At 47.3% G+C, this 20,644-nt stretch overlaps 1 protein-coding gene across 1 annotated transcript in view; it reads right to left on the bottom strand.

Annotated features, from left to right (window-relative positions):
- Positions 1-738: 738 nt before the first annotated feature.
- Positions 739-20,644, bottom strand: part of RAB3GAP1 (RAB3 GTPase activating protein catalytic subunit 1) — a 208,109-nt gene continuing 188,203 nt past the window's right edge. Inside the window, exons 22-24 of the mRNA XM_040358096.1 lie at positions 20,492-20,607; positions 17,352-17,454; positions 739-1,246 (exon numbers count right to left, since the gene is read on the bottom strand). Of these exons, the coding sequence (XP_040214030.1) occupies positions 1,010-1,246; positions 17,352-17,454; positions 20,492-20,607 (456 nt within the window). The 3' untranslated portion in view covers positions 739-1,009. The remainder of the gene's footprint in view (positions 1,247-17,351; positions 17,455-20,491; positions 20,608-20,644) is intronic.

Raw genomic sequence — 20,644 nt, 5'->3', positions numbered from 1 at the left:
AAAAATAATAATAATGACAGCAACAATTCTGCAACTGAGCAAATTTCAGTGATTTTGAGTTGATTACATTATTGAATATTTTTTATTAGAATTATATTATTATTTGTTATAATTATTTATTATATTATAATTTTGTTTTTAAAAAAAAATCATACCGGGATGCCTATTAGACTCTTGTTTGGTCAGATTTAAGTGAGTTATTCCTAAGAATTAGAGGCCTACAGTATAAAACGCCAAATTTCCTTGCAAATAATGGTACTGCTTTCAGCACCCTTTTCCTGAAATAATCATACCGCCAGGGAGGTAATAAAGCTATATGTACTTGTGCCTGGGAGCTGCAAGTTCTAGCATCCTGTATTGGTAGGCACGCTGGGACTTGTAGTTCCCCTGCAATACTAAAGCACAGCGGGCTGTTCATACCTGCTTTAGTCCTATGTGACTGGTGATATATGAATGTCAGCTGCGGCACGTCTCCGCCATGCTGGAGTCATGGGACTTGTCCCTCACATCTGACCTATCAACAAAAGAGCAAAATGATTTAGTTTCCTATGGAGAGAAGAGAACATTCATTTTACTCAGCTGCAGATCACGTAACCCGTACATATTATCTCTGCAATGAGGACACCGACATCTCCAACATCTCTGTATGATCAGCTGACAGCAAATGAGAAGTGGATAAAATCTGCCCCCCCCCCCCTCATGTCCTGAGGCTAATGATAGCGAATGTTTCTCTTTTTTTTTTTTACTCCAAGCGTTGTCACATAAAGGACCTGAAATCCTTTGTAGCGTCTGAAAGTTCCAATTAATATCATGAAAAGATTTATCATTACCGCACCTGATTGCATCGGCACTCTGGCCATATAAGCATCTTCTGCTTCTCATTCCGGGAATTAAAGGTTCTAAACAAATTCAGAAGAGAAATATTTTCAGCCTGGAGGAGCAGATAAGACATCTATGTGATGCCCTATTACCCATCCCCCTCAGGGCTCTCCTCTTTTAGTTAGGAGCTTCAGAAGAAGGATGTATCGGAGGAGAAAGCTCCAGCTAGTCTGAAATCGTCCTTCGTCAGTACGCTGTACATGCGCTGGGGCAGAGCCTTGGAATAGGGGGCGGGTCTTGGAACCGTAGTGCGCAGGATGACTTCCCGGCCTGCGGGGGGAGGGAAATCTGCCCCGGACATCGCCTTCCTGTCTTCTGGTGCACCGGACCTTTTCAGATCTTCCTCCAGCGGGCCCATGGATGCAGTCTAAAAACAAAAACGGATATTTAGAACTATAGGAGAGAGAGAGGTGTTACTAAAGCCAGTAATGTCATGTGACCTGGCTAGTTCAGCTCAACAAGGAAACATTTTCTACAGCGGGGCTATGCAATTAGTGGACCTCCAGCCAGGGCCGCCATCAGGAATTATGGGGCCCCTTACACAGCATCATGCATGGGCCCTTCTGGAGCAGAGAACGGGGGGGGGGGGGGGGGGGGGTCGCCGCGAATTGAGAAGTGGGGGGGGCCTACAAAAAAAAGAAGAAATAAAGAAAAATATTTATAAAAAAAAAAAAGGGGGGTAGCCATCCGGGGCCCTGGGGACCTCTGGGCCCTTTAATAAAAATATATATATATATATATATATTTTTAAAAGGGGGGTTGCCATCTGGGGACCTCTGGGCCCTTTAATAAAAAAAATATATATATAAACAAATAAAATTATAAAAAAAAGGGGGGGTTGCCTTCTAGGGACCTCTGAGCCCTTTAATAATAATATTATATATAAAAATAAATAAAAAATAAACTAAATAAAAAAAATATATAAATATATATATTAAAAAAAAAGGGGGGGGGTTGCCATCTGGGGTACTGTGGGCCTCCGGGCCCCTAGGAACCTCCGGCTCCTTTTTAAAGGGGGTTGCCATCCGGGCCCCTTACAGGTGTACTGCCTGTACCCCCCTGATGGCGGCCCTGCCTCCAGCTGTTGCAGAACTATAAATCCCATAGGGAGGGATTCACCCGGACAGTTCGGGTTTCAAAGTGTCCGAGATCCAGACACATCATTCAGACCGGACTAAGCCCCCCCCCCCCCCTTCTGTGTATAAGTGAGTACACTAATGTAAATAAGGGCTTCCAGAGCTCCCCTTTACACCAGAGGCCACAGAGTTCCCCCTTACATCAGAGTCCTCTCCATACATCAGAGTTCTCAGTGTTCCCCCTTAAATCAGGGTTCCCAGAGCATCCCTTATATTAGAGTCCCCAGAGTTCTCCCTTACATCAGAGTCTGCAGAGTCCCTCCTTACAGTGAAAGGGAACTCTGCGAGTTCAGATGTAAAAGGGGAACTCTGTGGACTCTGATGTAAAGGGGGGACTCTTGTGATTAACATCATATGATTAGAAATGTTATTTAATAGCAACATCTATGCATAGTTTATCTATGCATACAATGAAAAAAAAAATGCTGTGCGACGCTGAAGCGTTCGGGTTTGACGTGAAGAAAAGGTGGCAACCCTAAAGTCCCATGAGGCATAGCAAGACTCTCACAGCCAAAAGCATGACACTCAGAGGCATGATGGGATTTGTAGTTTTGCAACAGCTGGAGGTCCGCTAATTGCATAGCCCTGCTCTACAGCATTAAAGACAACTGAGCATGTGCAGGTCGGCTACCCTGCCTGTGTAAGCTGGCCCTCCCCAGATAGACAGTTTAGGAGGGGGGAGGATCAGAGAAGACAGGATCAAACTATCTTTTCCTACAATGCAGAGGATTAACACCTTAAGTTCCACAGTGAGTATAATAAGTATGCTATGCTGCATATACAGACTGATTGTACTGTTGTGGGTTTAGTAACACTTTAACTATTGCAATGAGGCCTCACTAGACAGGCCAATCACCCCTTAGACTCATCACAGGAGTCCTGCTCCATCTGATGTCAATGACAATTGTAGAGGTTAGGCTGAGGAACAACCCTGCCAACTGGCAAGCAGCCAATGATAGCCACATCCCTTAAAGTGGAACTTGTCTCCTAACAACTAGATTCAAAATAATGTTCTTTAGCAAAGAACGTATATTCCACATTAATAATTCCGCTACCAAAATGAGTGTGCGCTGTGAATTGCCTCCAGCATTGCTCCTGTTTCTTCTTGCTGGAGGCTGCCATTTTCCTGAAGCCCAGAGTCAAAGTAAATCTTTAGGCTTTCAGCAGATCAATGGGGTAGATTCAGAGAGCAATTGCGTCTGCGTAACCAAAGTTACGCAGCGCAATTGCTTACTTGCGCCGGCGTATCGAATGCTCCTGATTCAGGAACCTCGATACGCCGACTGCAGCCTAAGATATGCCTGGCATAAGGCTCTTATGCCGTCATATCTTAGGCTGCATTCTTACGGAGGCCGCTAGGTGGCGTTCCGGTAGTGGTCAGCGTAGAGTATGCAAATTGCATACTAACGCCGATTCACAACTGTACGCGTACCCTGCGTACGCAGTTTACGTCATTTGCGTACGTCTGTTTTTGCGTAAGGCTGCCCCTCGTATACCCGTCGTTCCCGCCTCGCGTTTTTGAAAAATTACGTCGTTTGCGTAAGTGAATCGTGAATGGCGCTGGACGCCATTCACGTTCACTTTGAAGCAAATGACGTCCTTGCGACGTCATTTACCGCAATGCACGTCGGGAAAGTTTCCCGATGAAGCATGCGCACTACGTTCGGCGCGGGAATGCGCCTAATTTAAATGATCCACGCCCCCTTATGGGATCATTTAAATTGCGCGTTCTTACGCCGGGCATTTTTCAGGAGCGCCCACGCAATTTACAGAGCTACTGCTCCGTGAATCGAGCGTAGCGCAGGTAATTTACGGAGGCGCAGCGGCAAAACGGTGCGCTGCGCCTCCGTAAGAAATGCGCAAATGTACCTGAATCTACCCCAATGTCTTCATTTGGCACAGATAGAGAGCAACTGAGCATGTGCAGAGCAGGGTGAGACTGTGTATTACTGCATTTTCAACAGTATACTTATTTTTAATGTTTTCTATAGCTATACCTGCAAAAGGCGCCAGCCTGAAGTGATCTAGCAGGACTTTATTTTCTCACTAAAGTTCCACTGTAATGTTGCTGCAACCTAGTTCCAATGTCCCTGGGATGACTGAGTGATATGGCTAGCCATAGGCACACAATGCTTATTCTGCAACACTACCTATGCAGCTGGCCTTCGGGTTGCAGGGTCCTTAATCAATGTCTTATACATAGATGGGGAAAAGCTGCACTTACCCGGGTTATGGGTCCAGGCCCTTACAGTACTTCTCTCCTTCCTGGACATCTTAGGCCTTTGTTCATACTTAACTAAATTTCTGATGCTCAACAAACGCTCCTATAGCATTTGTATGGCGTCAATGAGCTTTAGAATGGAGCGTTTTACACGCCCTTCAAAATGCTCCCTAAATGCCCTATGTGTGATTTCACAGAGGTGGAACAAAGCCTCCTACATATGTTGTACCTCTTTAGCCGTCTATCTCCTACATACACAGGATGAAGGGGAATTTACACAGGACCCTTCAGCTCTGAAAAGCAGGGGGCAGAGAGCTGTGCTTGGTGAGGAGAGCTCTGAGAGCTGATTGGAGGAAAAGGACACACCCCCCCTCCACACAGGAACAGAGCTGAGGCTGTCAATCACAGGCTAAGCCCTCCCCTATCACCATTTTTCTCTTGGTGTCAGGAAAACTTGTCAGAAGTGTTTCATGCTGATAGCAGAGGAAGGAGGCAGCAGGCAGAAATTACACTTAGGTGGATTTACTAAAGGTAAGTAGACTGTGAACTTTGCAAAGTGAAGTTGCTCCACATCTTAAAGCAGAGTTCTGTTGAAAAAAAGTCAGCAGCTACAAATACTGCAGTTGCCGACTTTTAAAATAAGGACACTTAGCTGTCCAAGGCGCCCACAATGTCCTCACCCGAAGCCGACCCGTCCCTCGGCTCCCGGGTGGAGGCGCCACCATCTTCAGTAAGGGAATCAGTAAGTGAAGACTTGCGGCTTCACAGCCTGGTTCTCTACTGCACTCTACGTGTCCTGACTGGTCCCTGCTGTCTTCTGGGACCTGTGCGTCTCCCACAAGACAGCTGGGCGGGGGAAGGGCTGGATATGCGGCAATCTATCTCTGGAAGTGGGAGCAAATACCTGTATTAGACAGGTATCTGCTCTCCCCCCCTGAAAAGTGCCAAAATGTGAGGGGGGGGGCATGATAAGCAGAAGTTCAATTTTTGGGTGGAACTCGGCTTTAATAAATGAGCAGAAGCACCGCCGATTCCCATCATCCAATCATGTGCAAGCAAAAATGCAATTTTTTTTTTTTTTTTATCTTTACCTTGCATGTGATTGGGTATTCTTTGCAAAGTCCAGTTGCTCCGGAGTGTAATAAATGAGGTAAAGTTTCACTTTGTAAAGAATCCCCAATCACATGCAAAGAAAAGTAAAATAAAATAAAAAAAAAAAAGAATTTTTGCTTGCACATGATTGGACGCTGGGAATAAGCAGAGCCTCTGCTCATTTACTAAGATCTGAAGCACTTGCCTTTAAGTAAATCAACCCCTTAGTTCTCTGGATCGACTTTACACACACTATGGGCTAGATTCAGAGACAGTTACGCCGGCGTATCAGTAGTCGTTGTATCTCTGAATCTACGCCGTCGTAAATTTAAGCGTATTCTGGAAACCAGATACGCTTAAATTAGGCTAAGATACGAGCGGCGTATCTTAGAATGCATATTTACGCTGGCCGATAGGTGGCGCATCCGTCGATTTCAGTGTAGAATATGCAAATGAGCTGGATACGCCGATTCAGAAATGTACGTGCGCCCGGCGGATTTTTTTACGTGGTTTGCGTAAGGCTTTTTCCGGCACAACGTTACTCCTGCTATATGAGGCATAGCCAATGTTAAGTATGGACGTCGGGACAGCGTCGAATTTTGCGTCGTTTGCGTAAGTCGTTCGCGAATAGGGCTTTGCGTAAATTACGTTCACGTCGAAAGCATTGACTATTTGCGACGTGATTAGGAGCATGCGCACTGGGATACGTTCACGGCCGGCCCGTGCGCCGTTCGTGAGAAACGTCATTTACGCGGGGTCATGTTTTATTTACATAAAACACGCCCACCTCTTGACAATTTGAATTCCGCGCGCTTACGCCGGCAGATTTACGCTTACGGAGCAAGTGCTTTGTGAATACTGCACTTGCCTCTCTAAATTGCGGCGGCGTAGCGTAAATAACATACGCTACGCCCGCACAAATTTACGTCGCCCTACCTGAATCTAGCCCTATATGCTTTGTTCATAATTCATGTCAGAGGTTTACAACCACTTTAATGTACCCAACTGGAAATGCGGAAGGCTTCTTGTAGCTCTGGCTGCATATTTGTGTCTTTTAATACTACAAGGAATTCTGAATGGCACCCCAATGACCATATACAATATCCACGGGATGCCTATGAATGTACACAGGTTGTGGTGCGATGCCTGAAGTACAGGTATGTTTTGTGGCTCATTATGGACGACATTCTAAGTGAACAGATTGCCTTAATGCAACACACACAAATGCATGCAAAACTGTGACACATAATATGTACTTTGTATTCAGTGGCGTGTCTTATTTGCTTTGTAGGAAATGATGTTCTCAGTTTCATCGAACGGCTCTGTTCAATTTACCACTTAGGTTGTAATTATGGGGCAACTATTCAAGAATTGAATTCAGGAATTGGAGCCATCTGATGATAAATGAGCAGATTGGTGAAAAATAAAGGCCTGCCATAGTTCAATATTTAGTGCGCAGCGCACATTTCCTCACCTATGATATATTTATGTACTTGAATGGATGGAGAAAATCAGCGTCAGATAAAATAATGAATGCGGTTAGAATTGTTTGTACAGCTTAGTGAACTGACCCCACAGGAACGAGATGCCGCCGACACAGCAATGTGCGCCGTTCCTCCATGGCAACAAGAAAATTTTGAAGCGACAGTTCAAGAAGGTGTACAGGAATAATTTAGTATGCTGTATTAAATGTTGAGTCTTCTAAAACAATGGGGTTATGGTTAGAATATACACTATATTACCAAAAGTATTGGGACACATGCCTTTACACGCACATGAGCTTTAATGCATCTCAGTCTAAAGCCCTGTACACACGGGCCAGAATCTCGTCAGGAAAAAAAACATTGGGCCAGATTCACAAAGAGATACGACAGTGTATCTCCTGATACACCGTCGTATCTCTGACTTAGACCCGTCGTATCTATGCGACTGATTGATGGAATCAGTTACGCATAGATATGCCTAAGATCCGACAGGTGTAACTGTGTTACACCGTCGGATCTTAACTGCAATTTAAAAATGGCCGTGGGGGGCGTTCTCGCTGATTTACGTTGAGAAATATGTAAATCAGCGAGATACGCCAATTCACGAACATACACGGGCCTGACGCAGTGTTGTTACGACGTTTACGTAGTGGTTTTCCCGGCGTATACTTACCCCTGCTTCTATGAGGCGCAGCCAATGTTAAGTATAGCCGTCGTTCCCGCGTCAATTTTTTTTTTTTTATGTCGTTTGCGTACGCCGATTCTCTAACCCGCTCGTCGCAAGTTACGCTCACGCCGAAACCACTGACGTCCTAGCGACGTCAGTGGGAGCAATGCACGCCGGGAAAAAGCACGGACGGCGAATGATTTAAATAGTACACTCCCCCTAGCCGCGGAATTTGAATTCCGCCGGGAGATTTACGATCCGCCGCCGCAAGTTTGGAGGTAAGTGTTTTGTGAATTACCCACTTGCCTCTCAAACTTGCGGCAGCGGATCTTAAATCACATAGATCACGCGGATCTAAAGATCCGCTGATCTATGTGAATCTAGCCCATTGTTTTTCCCGACGAGATTCTTGGCAAGAATCTTTTGCCGCCCGAGTGTACAGACACTCCATTCAAAAGAACCGCCGTTCTTTTGAATGGCAAGAACACGGTGACGTCATCGCGTACGACGAGCACGCGCTCGTCACATTCGATGCCGTCGCTGCACCCTACACTGCCCTTGGAAGCTACTGCGCATGCATCCAAGTCATTTCGAGCATGCGCGGGTTTCCACGGCAACAGGCAAGTATACAGGCGCTCGGGTTTCTCGGCAGGAAAATCACGACGAGGAAAATAGAGAGCAGGTTCTCTATTTTTCTCGTCGAGATTCTGGGCAGTTTCCTTGACGAGAAACCTGAAAGCCTCGTACACACGCTCGGTATACTCGGCAAGAAAGCTCTGCCAGCAGTTTTCTTGCTGGTTCCGAGAAATCCGAGCGTGTGTACGAGGCTTTAGTCCACAGGATTCAATATTGAGTTGGCCCCGCCCTTTGAAGTTATAACAGCTTCACCTCTCCTGGGAAGGCCATCCACAAGGTTTAGGAGTGTGTTTGTGCGGTTAGGCACTGATGTTGTGGTAATATAGTGTAGGTATCGATACAGAAACTTGAATGCTGGTTTATTTGCAGACCCTTACAGGAGCCTTGGTTACACCTGCTAAGCCGAGAATTGATTGGAAGAGTTGGGTAATCTCAGCCAATCATATTTGTTGAATAAAAATAGAGAGTATTCACTGCGCTTGGGTTCTAAGGAGCAGCTAGTATAAAATTGTAGCCAACAATAATAACATAGGAAAATGGATATCTTCAGTGCTAAAAAATAAATAAAATAGATATGTCAAAGTCCACAAACACCAACGTCCATGGTTCTTTTCTGGAGTCACCCAAGTAAGTGAGACAGATTAGAGTGAATAATGATATCCTCCACCAAACATCAAGACACCGGGCCTCTTACCCCTAACAGTGGACCACTAGATTATAGGTGGTCAAACAGGCATAGTGTATATCCACAGGCTGGTCACGTCTCCACCGACACAACAAGCAGTTGGATCTTGTATAGCCCTCACAGGTAGCGAATCCACAGGTTCATGCATTGAAATAAGAGAAAATGACGCCTCATGGTGCAGTATATCAAATCAGTATAACATGTATTCCAAGGAGAATTCCAGAGTATTCACATTTAAAACGATAAAAACTAGCATATCATAGATAAGACAACCCACAAGATGGTCGTGGTCAACGCATGTAGCGTCGTGACATTAGATCCCAGGCTCCAAGCTATGCGTTTCATCCAATGAGTAACTTCCTCAGCCCAATGAGGAACGTCGTCGCCCAACGATGTTCCTCACTGGACGAAACGCGTAGGCTGGAGCCTGAGATCTGGTGTCATGAAACTGCAAGATGGAAACATCTTGTCTTGTATCTATGATATGCTAGTTTTTATTGTTTTAAATGTGAATACTCTGGAATTCCCTTTGGAATTAATTTTATACTGATTTGATATAATGCACCATGGTAAGTCATTTTCTCTTATTTCAATGCATGAACCTGTGGATTCACTACCTGTGAGGGCTATACAAGATCCAGCTGCTTGTTGTGTTGGTGGAGACGTGACCAGCCTGTTGATTTACACTATGCCCGTTTTACCACCTATAATCTAGTGGTCCACTATTTGGGGTAAGAGGCCCAGTGTGTTGCTGTTCGGTGGATATCATTCATTATTCACTCTAATCTGTCTGACTTACACCTTGAGTGACTCCAGAAAAGAAACATGGACTTTTGTGTCAGTGTTTGCGGACTATTTTATTTATTTTGTAAGCGCTGCATATATCCATTTTCCAATCATATTGGGTTCCCCCAGAAATGGGCCAGTACTTGCAGTACTTCCTCCCTCATTAGGTAGGAACTGGTTTACCCAACCATTGGGCAGTCAGAGCACATGCACCGCATCTGATGGATGTAGGCAGCTTTCGCACGTTTTTTTCCATCTGCCTTCAGTGTAATGAATATTAGTACATTAGTGATATTAGTTTAGTCTAGTAAAGGGTTGGTATAGGTTGTTCCTCCTCTCCTCTACTTTGCACATGGGTAATGGGATGAGGAAGTGAGGTAGAAGGTTCCGTTACCTCATCAGAAGATTCAGTCAGCTTGATAAAGGAAAGGTGGTAAAAGATAGAGAGACAGTCAAGCCTAGGATGACTAGGACAGGTTAGACACACATTAGGACATGCAACATGACAATATGTAAACGTGTCAACACAGATACATGCACATGGGAGACGTCGGGAACATGCTGCCAACATTCTATGGGAAGAGAAGGACACACACTCAAAATGTCCAGATTGAAGGAAACCTATGTTAATAAAAATATGGAGGCTGCTATTGCTGGCCACCTCCTAAAAAACCTGTTTCCATCTTCAACACCAAACCTCTGAGCTGGAACGCGCATGGAATCAGTGAAGTCACAACTTTTCATATGCATATTTATTCCAAGTCAAGGAAAACCATTGGCTTAGCCTGATAGCCAGGCAACTTTTGGAAATGACAGTTTAAAACCCAACCCTGGGGGAAAAAAAAAAAAAGTTTTTCCATGCAGGGGGGGGGGCTGTGTCTGCGCTGCACGGGCCAGTTGCTAATTTTAGTCTAGGGGAGAGGAGAAAGGAGAAAGGAGATTTACTTACCTGATCCTCCCAGCACAAGACTGAACCGGAAACCAGTGAGTTGTGGACTATTCCTGACGTCATTAAGCCCAGAGCAGGCTCCACAGACCAGGAACAGTCCACTGCTGGACCATGGGGGAGCACCGTTTTCCGAAGGATTGGGCGAGTATAAGCTTTCTCCTCGCCTCTAGATACAGCCCCACTGTATGGGGAAAAAAATGTTGCCCAAAGTTGGGCTTTAAGTATTTCTGTCTGTGCAGATTACCTCTGAGGCCGAGTACTCACGAGCAGACATGTCCGATGAAACCGGTCCGTGGACCGTTTTCATTGGACATGTCTGCCCGGGGACTTCTGTTCGATGGCTGTACACACCATCGAACAGAGGTCCGCGCGTAAACAATACGCGGGGCGTGTCTGCGGTGTCGCCGCGTCGATGACACGGTGTCGCCGCGACAATGACGCGGCAACGTGGGCGGCCTGCCTTTAAAATGCTTCCACGCATGCGAGGGATGGCGAGCGGCCGGACATGTACGGTAGGTCTGTACAGACGACCGTACATGTCCGGGCGGACAGGTTTCCAGCGGACTGTTTTAAAGCAAGTCCAGGAAACAGTTGTCCGCTGGAAACCTGTCCGATCCGCCCGAAAATGGTCCGCTCGGGCCTACACACGGCCAAACCTGTCTGCTGAAACTGGTCTGCGGACCAGTTTCAGCAGACATGTTTGGTCGTGAGTACGGGGCCTGATGGATAACACTCTCTAGCTTCCCACACACACAGACTTTACTCCATATGATCCAAAACACTACCATGGATCTATAAATCCAGCTTCTCCTGATCTGCCACACATATTTCTCAACACATTCTACATTTTTTACAGAAAAAAAACCGATAGAAAAAATGTTTACATCCCATTCACACTAATGCGACTTTGGACATCAAAGTCGCATGACAAGTCGTACCCCATGTTTTCCAATAATAATCATTCATACATGTGCGACCGAAAGTCGCAGTGACTTCAAATTAGGTTCATGCATGCTTTGGTCTGACTTTCATGCAAGGGCCACAGACTTCAATGCTCAGGGTGAACCTGCTCTCATCTGTGAAAAGCATGGGGCACCAGTGGCGGACCTTCCAATTCTGGTGTTCAATGGAAAATGCCAATCGAGCTCCACAGTGTCCGGCAGTGAGCACATAGCACACTAGAGGATGTGGGGCCCTCAGGCCACCCCCATGAAGTCTGTTGATGATTGTTTGGTCAGAGACATTCACACCAGTGGCCTGCTGGAGGTCATTTTGTAGGGCTCTGGCAGTGCTCATCCTGTTCCTCCTTGCACAAAGGAGCAGATACCGGTCCTGCTGATGGATTAAGGACCTTCTACGGCTCTGTCCAGCTCTCCTAGAGTAACTGCCTGTCTCCTGGAATCTCCTCCATGCTCTTGAGACTGTGCTGGGAGACACGGCAAACCTTCTGGCAATGGCATGTATTGATGTGCCATCCTGGAAGAGTTGGACTGCCTGTGCAACCTTTATAGGGTCCAAGTATCGCCTCGTGCTGCCAGTAGTGACACTGACCCTAGCCAAATGCAAAACTAGTGAAAAACAGTCAGAAAAGATGAGTAGGGGAAAAAAATGTCAGACACCTCCACCTGATAGACCATTCCTGTTTTGGAGGTCATCTCATTGTTCACCATCTAGTGCACCTGTTAATTATAATTTACCGCAAAGCAGCTGAAACTGATTAACAACACCCTCTGTATACACCCCTCCCCCTCTGTATACACCCCCCCCTGTATACACCCCTCCCCCTCTGTATACACCCCTCCCCCTCTGTATACACCCCTCCCCCTCTGCTACTTAACTGACCAGATCAATATCACAGGAGATCTGATTCAAAGGTGTTCCTTTAATTTTTTTTGAGCAGTATATGTATATATATATATATATATATATATATATATATATATATATATATATATATATTTTGACAGCGCTATACAAGTACCTGTAATACATAAATAGAACAGAAGGGAGCAAATCAAAGAAGTTCATTGTTCGGGTTTACTAGAACTGGCCATAGATGGATCAAATCTTGGCTAGTCCCCACTAAACCAGCCGCGATTCCATCCATCTATGGGTAGGCTGGTTGTACTGAAGTCGATCCGACTGCCTGATGGATTTCTTTGATGCGATCACTGCCAGCGGCTATAGCTGCCAACAGTGATGATTTTGTTCTGCCGGCAGATAAGGCTACCCACTGGAAGAATACAATAGTACTGCTGGAAGGATTCCCCCATCAACACCAATGGTGTTGATAGGGGAATTGAGCGATTTTTGTTCCTGCAACGCCTGGTGGAAGGGAAAAAAATGCATAATCTTTTTTGATAGCTCCCGCTGCTATCAATCTATCCAATGAGGACCCGAGACAGCGGCTGGAGCTGCTTGGCTTGTTCTCGTCACAGGAAAAAAAAATCGGGCAGGGGGGGGCTCTGGGGGGCAGCTGCAGCAGAGGTTTGCAGCTCTTCTCTCTCTCCCCTCACTTCCAGGTCTCACTGGATTTGCTGGGGCACCGGGTGCCATTGGCTCCTGCTGTTGTCAGTCAAAGCCGGGGGCGGGGCCGAGTCCTGCTGTCTGTGTCAATGGAAGCAGCAGCGGGGCTCGAGAGCAAACACACACGAGTGCCCCCATGGATAGGGGCTTCCCATGAGGGCACTGGACAGAAAGGAGGGGACAGGAGCGCCGGCGGGGGACCTGAGAAGAGATGTGTGGCTGCTCTGTGCTATTTCATTGCACAGAACAGGTAAGTATATAGGTGTTATTAAAAAATAAATTAGCAGAATCCCCGCCGTCGTATATTTAAGCGTATTCTCAACCTGAGATACACTTAAATGTTGCTAAGGTACGACCGGCATAAGTCTCCTACGCTGTTGTATCTTAGCTGCATATTTACACTGGCCGCTATGGGCGTGTACGCTGATTTACTCCTAGAATATGTAAATCAGCTAGCTACGCCTATTCACGAACGTACGCCCGGCCGTCGCAGTAAAGATACGCTGTTTACGTAAGGCATTTTCAGGCGTAAAGATAAACCACCAAAAAGATGGCGCAGTCAATGTTAAGTATGAACTTCGGAACCGCGTCGAAATTTTCACGTTTTACGTCGTTTGCGTAAGTCGTCCGTGAATGGGGTCTTTGCGGCGTAATTTGGAGCATGCGCACTGGGATACGTCCACGGATGGCACATGCGCCGTTCGTTAGAAACGTCAAATACGTGGGATCACGAGTATTTAGCATAGAACACGCCCCCAACCAGCCTATTTTGAATTAGGCGGGCTTACGCCGGCCCAGTTACACTACGCCGCCGTAAGTTAGGGCGCGACTTCTTTGTGAATACAGGACCTGCCGCTCTAACTTACGGCGGCGTAGTGTATCTGAGATACGCTACGCCCGCCTATAGATAGGCACATCTCTGTGAATCTAGCCCATAGTGTCCAGGTCAAACAGGTGGAATGGGGAATTCTACAAAGATCTCATAATTGTACGCTCAAAACTGTGTGTCTGTGTATACTGTGTGGCCCCATAATCTATTGCCCGGGGCCCCATAATCTCCTATTGCCCGGGGGCCCCATGAGTGGTCAGTCCGCTCCTGCTCAGTGTTCAACCAAACCTAAAATATACATTTTGGGCAGAGGATCGGATGAAATCATATCTCTAAAAATAGTGAAGTCGTATTCACATTATATCTTGGAAGCACAGTGATGTCAAACAGCAAGGCCTCATTTACACTTGCGGTGCTCTCTGTAAAGCAGTATATGGTGGATTGCTTTTTAGAGGGCAGTTGGCGTGTCTAATGCACATGGTTCCAGCACAGTCCTATTCACTTGAATGGGTCATGTTTACTGGCAGTGCACTGCTGAATGCCAAATGTACTGGAATTTTGCCAAGGCGCATGCCCCACCCACTCCAGCTGCCATGTTGCTTTTTACTGCCCCGAGGCCAAGGAGTTCATGTACTGCTGAGCAAAATTGCATTAACAAAAATCCAGTCACCAGGTCCCCCTACATCAAGGGTGGGCAACCTCAGCACACCAGCTGTGATGAAACTACAAATCCCATCATGCCTCTGCCTCTAGGAGTCATGCCTGTGATTGCAATGTCTCATTGGACTCACCACAGCTGGAGGGCCGAGGTTGCCTACCCCTGCCCTACATCTTTCTCCCTACTCCCAACTGCCCTCTGCTGTCAGCCCACTTCCTCCTTAATACAGCCAGGACCTGGAGAAGTTCTGGTGAACAGTTAACCAAATGGACTTTGACTTAAACCCCTTAGCTCAGCACCTCCGGGACCTTTAACGGTTTTCAGATGGCAAGGTCTATGATAATCTGACCGCTGTGACTGGCTGTCACATGATCGGAAAGTTCCGATCGCAAGCAGCTGTGCTGGGGGGGGGGGGGGGGGGGGGGGGCGGCGCTATCGGCACAGCTGTGTTTGCAAAGTGGTACGAAAATGTATCACAGGAGCACAATTCCTTTTTTTTTTTTCACACTCCTGTGAGACGTTTTAAGCAGAGAGCGGCGCTGAAGTCCTCTGTCTGACCAGTCCAGACACCACATCATCACAACAATAAAGTCTGCATCCGCCAGGTGCCTGGACAGACACCCGTCTCAGCCTCTCAGAAAGCCACTGAGAGCCTAAAACGGGCACTCCTCGCCCCCTCCACAGCTCAGTGCTCCAATGAGTGTGGAGGAGCAGAGAGGAGAGCTGCTGATTGACAGTCAGCAGCTCTCCGCTCGGGGATCTGTGAGAACCTGAACCATTGGTGATGTTCAATGGCTCGGTCCTCAGTGAAGAGGCGCCGGGGGACAGCTGCAGCATCGGTCTGATGCTTCATCCACCTAGGCAACTATAAATGGGCCAAAAAAAATTAAAAAACCCTACTTCTCTTTTAAGGTAAAACAAAATAAATTCTGCAAACAGCTTTCTCCTCCCCCCCCAGCGCGCCGCCCCCCTTATTTACCTTAGCCCGGTCGTGATCCAGCAATTTGTATGAGAGCAAAGGCTCTCTCCCTCCTCAACGGCTCAGAGACAGCAGTGGGAGTCATTGGCTCCCCCTGTTGTCAATCGCAGCCAGTGAGGAGGGGGCGGGGCTGAGTCTTGCTCTGTGTGTGTCTATGGACACACAGGCCCAGATCCACAAAGAACTTACGGCGGCGTATCTATTGATACGCCGTGTAAGTTCTACGATGCGCCGTCGTATCTTTGTTTTGTATCCACAAAACAAGATACGCCTGAATGTGGGCTAGATCCGACTGACGTACGTCTTAGTACGCCGTCGGATCTTAGGTGCATATTTACGCTGGCCGCTAGGTGGCACTTCCGTTGATTTCCGCGCAGAGTATGCAAATTAGCTACATAGGCCAAATCTCAAACGTACGTCCGCCCGGCGCATTTTTTTACGTCGTTTACGTAAGGCTTTTTTCGGCGTAACATTACCCCTGCCTCTATGAGGCGTGCGCAATGTTAGGTATGGACGTCGGGACAGCGTTGAATTTTTTGTCGTTTGCGTAAAACGTCCGCGAATAGGGCTTTGCGTAAATTAAGTTCACGTCGAAAGCATTGACTATTTGCGACGTGATTTCGAGAATGCGCACTGGGATACCCCCACGGACGGCGCAATGCGAACTTAAAAAAATACGTCATTTACATGGGGTCAAGATAAATTAACATAAAACACGCCCACATCTTAGTCATTTGAATTTTGCGCCCTTACGCCGACACATTTACACTACGCCGCCGTAACTTACGGCGCAAATTCTTTGTGCATCTGAGATACGCTACGCTACGCCTGCCTAAAGATAGGCAGTTCTTTGTGGATCTGGCCCACAGAGTCAGCTTGGGAGCAAGTCCACAAAAGTATCCCCCCTAGCAAGCGGGTTGCTATGGCGGAGGGACCAGAGAAAAGAACGATCTGGGCTGCTCTGTGCAAAACCATTGCATGAAGCAGGCAAGTTTAACATATCTGCCATTTAAAAAAAAAAAAAAACATGTAATCCTCTACAATCGCTTTGTCACCACTTCGATTCTAAATGTACAGAGCCAGAACGGGTAAAACTGTGACTGCGCAATACAATATTCCACTAACAAAAATGCACAAACTGCAAGGACAGCAAAGTAAGGAAGGACCAGGGATTGTTACACTGGCAGGGCGACAGGCAGACCTTTTATTATACATGCAAATGCATTGATGACAGTAAACATCACACGTGTATGGAGGTCTCTGGACATTCTAGGTCGCAGTCCGTGTCAGTAATTCAGAAATCTGGCCCTGATTTTACGTGGTCAGAGTTGCTCTTTAACATCTTGTATGTGTGAGACAGATGATAAAAACGGCCAACTGTCCCTCTCCGTTCTCCAACTCCAACGCTGAAAAGCAAATCTGTGCAACCGTGTTCTTGAATCCTTCTCCCCAGCGTGTGGGCACCTCTAGGATAGGATTCAAAGATGCTCTTAGAAGTGTTTCCAGCGCTGTACAGATTAAACATCCTTTGATACAGAAAAAAGATGCTCCGTACAGCCGTCTCTCCTCATTTATACAGAAGTGTGGCAGGGAAGCACCATAGAAGCTGCATATTTATTGTGTGCCTGTGTACAGCCCCACGGTGCCAAATAATGAGAGGACATTAATCACACACTGAATGGGTCTCCTTATCTTCCTTCACGTTTGAGCGAAGCAAAATGGACGGCGGTAAAAATGCGTTGTATTTCTGCTTGGAAGGTTACCTTCGCCTTCCAAGCGTGACCCAAAGTTCTTCATTATTAACCGCTATCAGTGTGAACTTACCCTCTGAGAGTTCACAAACATCTTGTGGATGATCACGCCGGCCACCCCTCGGGCCGCTCCGATGATTGGCACTTCAGGCTGTTCCAGAAGACAACTGACAAACCTGTCGGTGTGGAGAAATCAGGTGGTCAGTAAGGGCAGACATGCAGTGGGCTAAAGGATATAAACGGCGGCTGTTACTAAGGAGGCCAATCAGATGAACAGTACAGTAAATAGTAGGGTTGTCCCGATACCACTTTTTTTTAGGACTGAGTACGAGTACCGATACCTTTTTTCAAGTACTCGCCGATACCGAATACCGATACTTTTTTTTAAATGTGTCCCCAAATGCAGCCATGTCCCCCCACAGATGCAGCCATGTCGCCCCCATATGCAGCCATGTCCCCCCCCATATGCAGCCATGTCCCCCCCATATCCAGCCATGTCCCCCCCATATCCAGCCATGTCCCCCCCCATATCCAGCCATGTCCCCCCCCATATCCAGCCATGTCTCTCCCCATTTCCAGCCATGTCCCCCATTTCCAGCCATGTCTCCCCCCCATGCAGCCATGTCTCCCCCCATATCCAGCCATGTCCACCCATATCCAGCCATGTCCCCCATATGCAGCCATGTCTCCCCCCCGTCCAGCCATGTCTCCCCCCCATCCAGCCATGTCTCCCCCCCATCCAGCCATGTCTCCCCCCCATCCAGCCATGTTTCCCCCCATGCAGCCATGTCTCCCCCCCATATCCCCCTTACCTGCATCCCCGCTGCCGCCGACTGGTTAATACGCGGGGAACATTACAGCTTTGAATAGCTGTAATGATTCGCGCCGCGTAGAGACACTCCCCCTCGCTCGGGATTGGACAGTTCACCCGAGCGAGGGGGAGTGTCTATACGCGGCGCGAATCATTACAGCTATTCAAAGCTGTAATGTTCCCCGCCCGTATTAACCAGTCGGCGGTAGCGGGGATGTGGCGGTATGCGGCGTAACGGCGGCGGGATGCGGCATAACGGCGACGGCGGCGGGGGGGGGGGGGATATTCTATTTTGGTATCGGGGGTATTTGCGGGAGTACGAGTATCGGTATCGGGACAACCCTAGTAAATAGTAACGCACTTGTCCTGCAAAGCACAAGTCACGGGATCGGTACCTACTAAAAATGTGCCTTCTCTCCGGATCCCTATGGAGGTTCAAACTTCTTCTCACCCTGCAAAATCCTACTGGCAAGTTAAAGGACTTCTACCCATATGTGACGTGTGTATGTATGGTGAGGACCGATCAGTCCTTGACCTCCCACAAAAACTTATAGTATGATGATCCTTCTGCGGGTATTTAGACTCTGTAAATTGCTGAAAATATTTGCACACTATAATAATAATAAAAAAAGAAAGAAGTATAATTCTAGGGTCTAGATCTGGGGTCTCTAAACTTTCTTAAAAAAAATGCAAGTTTACTGTCCTTCAGGCTTTAGGAGGGCAAGACTGTGGCCTGTGGAAGTAGAAAATGCCCCATCGATGGTGTCAGTGGAAGGACTAGTGCCACCATCATTGTAGTGCCCCATTAATGGTGTTAGGGGGAGTACTAGTGCCCCATCATGGGGGTCAGTGGGAGGCCTAGTGTAAGGTGACCAGATTTTTTAAATGAAATCCGGGGACATATTTTTTCTTTACTAGTAATGGCAACAATCAGCGACTCTCTGCCCGTCGTCGCCCACCTCACAGCCTCTCAAGTCTTACTCTTCGGGTCTCCCGGCTACTACTGGATGGTGAGCGGAAGAAGATCACTCCGCCAAGGAAGGCAAGGAGATAGGCAGGTGGCTGGCCAGGATTTGAGCCAAGGCAAAAGAACATGCGAGCGAAGCTGAATGGGCATGCGCTCGAAACTGAAGAAATATTTCCTCCGCTCCGACCAGCACATGATCATCAGAAAGGGGGCACAGATAATGGGAAAAATACAACCCCCCTATGCTAGTAGGCATGGCGGAGCGGGGGTGTGTAATTCAATTTTTTTTATTTTAATTCTGCACTGACTGTCTTTGAAATTGCCCCTGCCCCTTATTAAATCCAATCTGGGGACAAAACCAGGGACAGACTTGTTCCGGGGACAGTGTCCTCAATCAGGGGACTGTCCCCTGAAACTGGGGATGTCTGGTCACCCTAGCCTAGTGCCCCAACAATGGTGTCAGTGGGAGGCCTAGTACCCCAACAATGGTGTCAGTGGGAGGACTAGTACCCCAACAATAGTGTCAGTGGGAGGACTAGTGCCCTATCCATGGTGTCAGTGGGAGGACTAGTGCCCTATCCATGGTGTCAGTGGGAGGACTAGTACCCCAACAATAGTGTCAGTGGGAGGACTAGTGCCCTATCCATGGTGTCAGTGGGAGGACTAGTGCCCTATCCATGGTGTCAGTGGGAGTACTAGTACCCCAACAATAGTGTCAGTGGGAGGACTAGTGCCCTATCCATGGTGTCAGTGGGAGGACTAGTGCCCTATCCATGGTGTCAGTGGGAGGACTAGTGCCCTATCCATGGTGTCAGTGGGAGTACTAGTACCCCATCGATGGTGTCGGTGGGAGGAACAGTGCCCCACTGATGGTGTCGGATGGCGGAATTGTGCCCCAAAGGCCAGATAAAGGCAAGCAAAGGATGGTTGTCAGTGGGAGGAATAATACCCCCCGATGTTGGTCTCAGATGGAGAAATAGTGTTCCAAATCGCCAGAATTCCTCCCACTGGTGTCAGTGGGAGGAATATTGCCCCATGGATGGTGTCAGTGGGAGGAATAGGGTCTTGAGGGCCAGATAAAGGGCCAGTTTGGAGACCACTGGTCTAGACTAGCCTTTATTAATCTTTTTAGAAATATTTTTCAGGTCTAAGAGACCCCTGCTGAAACCAATTCATCCATACTTTACAAGGGAGGCATTCTTACCACTGACAGAGGGTTTCGTTTTGAACATTAAACAGGCAGCTAAAAAAGATCACTGGGTACCGGCTGCTGTCTGACAGATGGTGAAGGATCCAGAGATATGCAGCCACCATCAGATGGTAGGGTCAACCTTATCAATCTCTGGAGGATTCTATATTCTCACTGCTTTCCCACACCAAACCCAATGCAGGTGTGACAGACAGGTTCTCTTTAATACCAGCATCCAATACATACGTCTCTAGATCTTCCTTCTCCTCTGGATATTCACAGCGTTCTGTGGCAAACTTTGCCTTCAGTGACCGCGCTCTGGCTATAGTGGCCTCAGCATTTGTAATCTGGCTGATGATGTCCTGAGGAAAGAAGGGTGAAAAGCAAAAACATTCTTAT

Source organism: Rana temporaria, chromosome 6 (genome assembly GCF_905171775.1).
Source record: "Rana temporaria chromosome 6, aRanTem1.1, whole genome shotgun sequence".
In the NCBI taxonomy this organism is placed as follows: Eukaryota; Metazoa; Chordata; class Amphibia; order Anura; family Ranidae; genus Rana; species Rana temporaria.
This window is presented reverse-complemented; position numbering and strand designations above follow the sequence as displayed.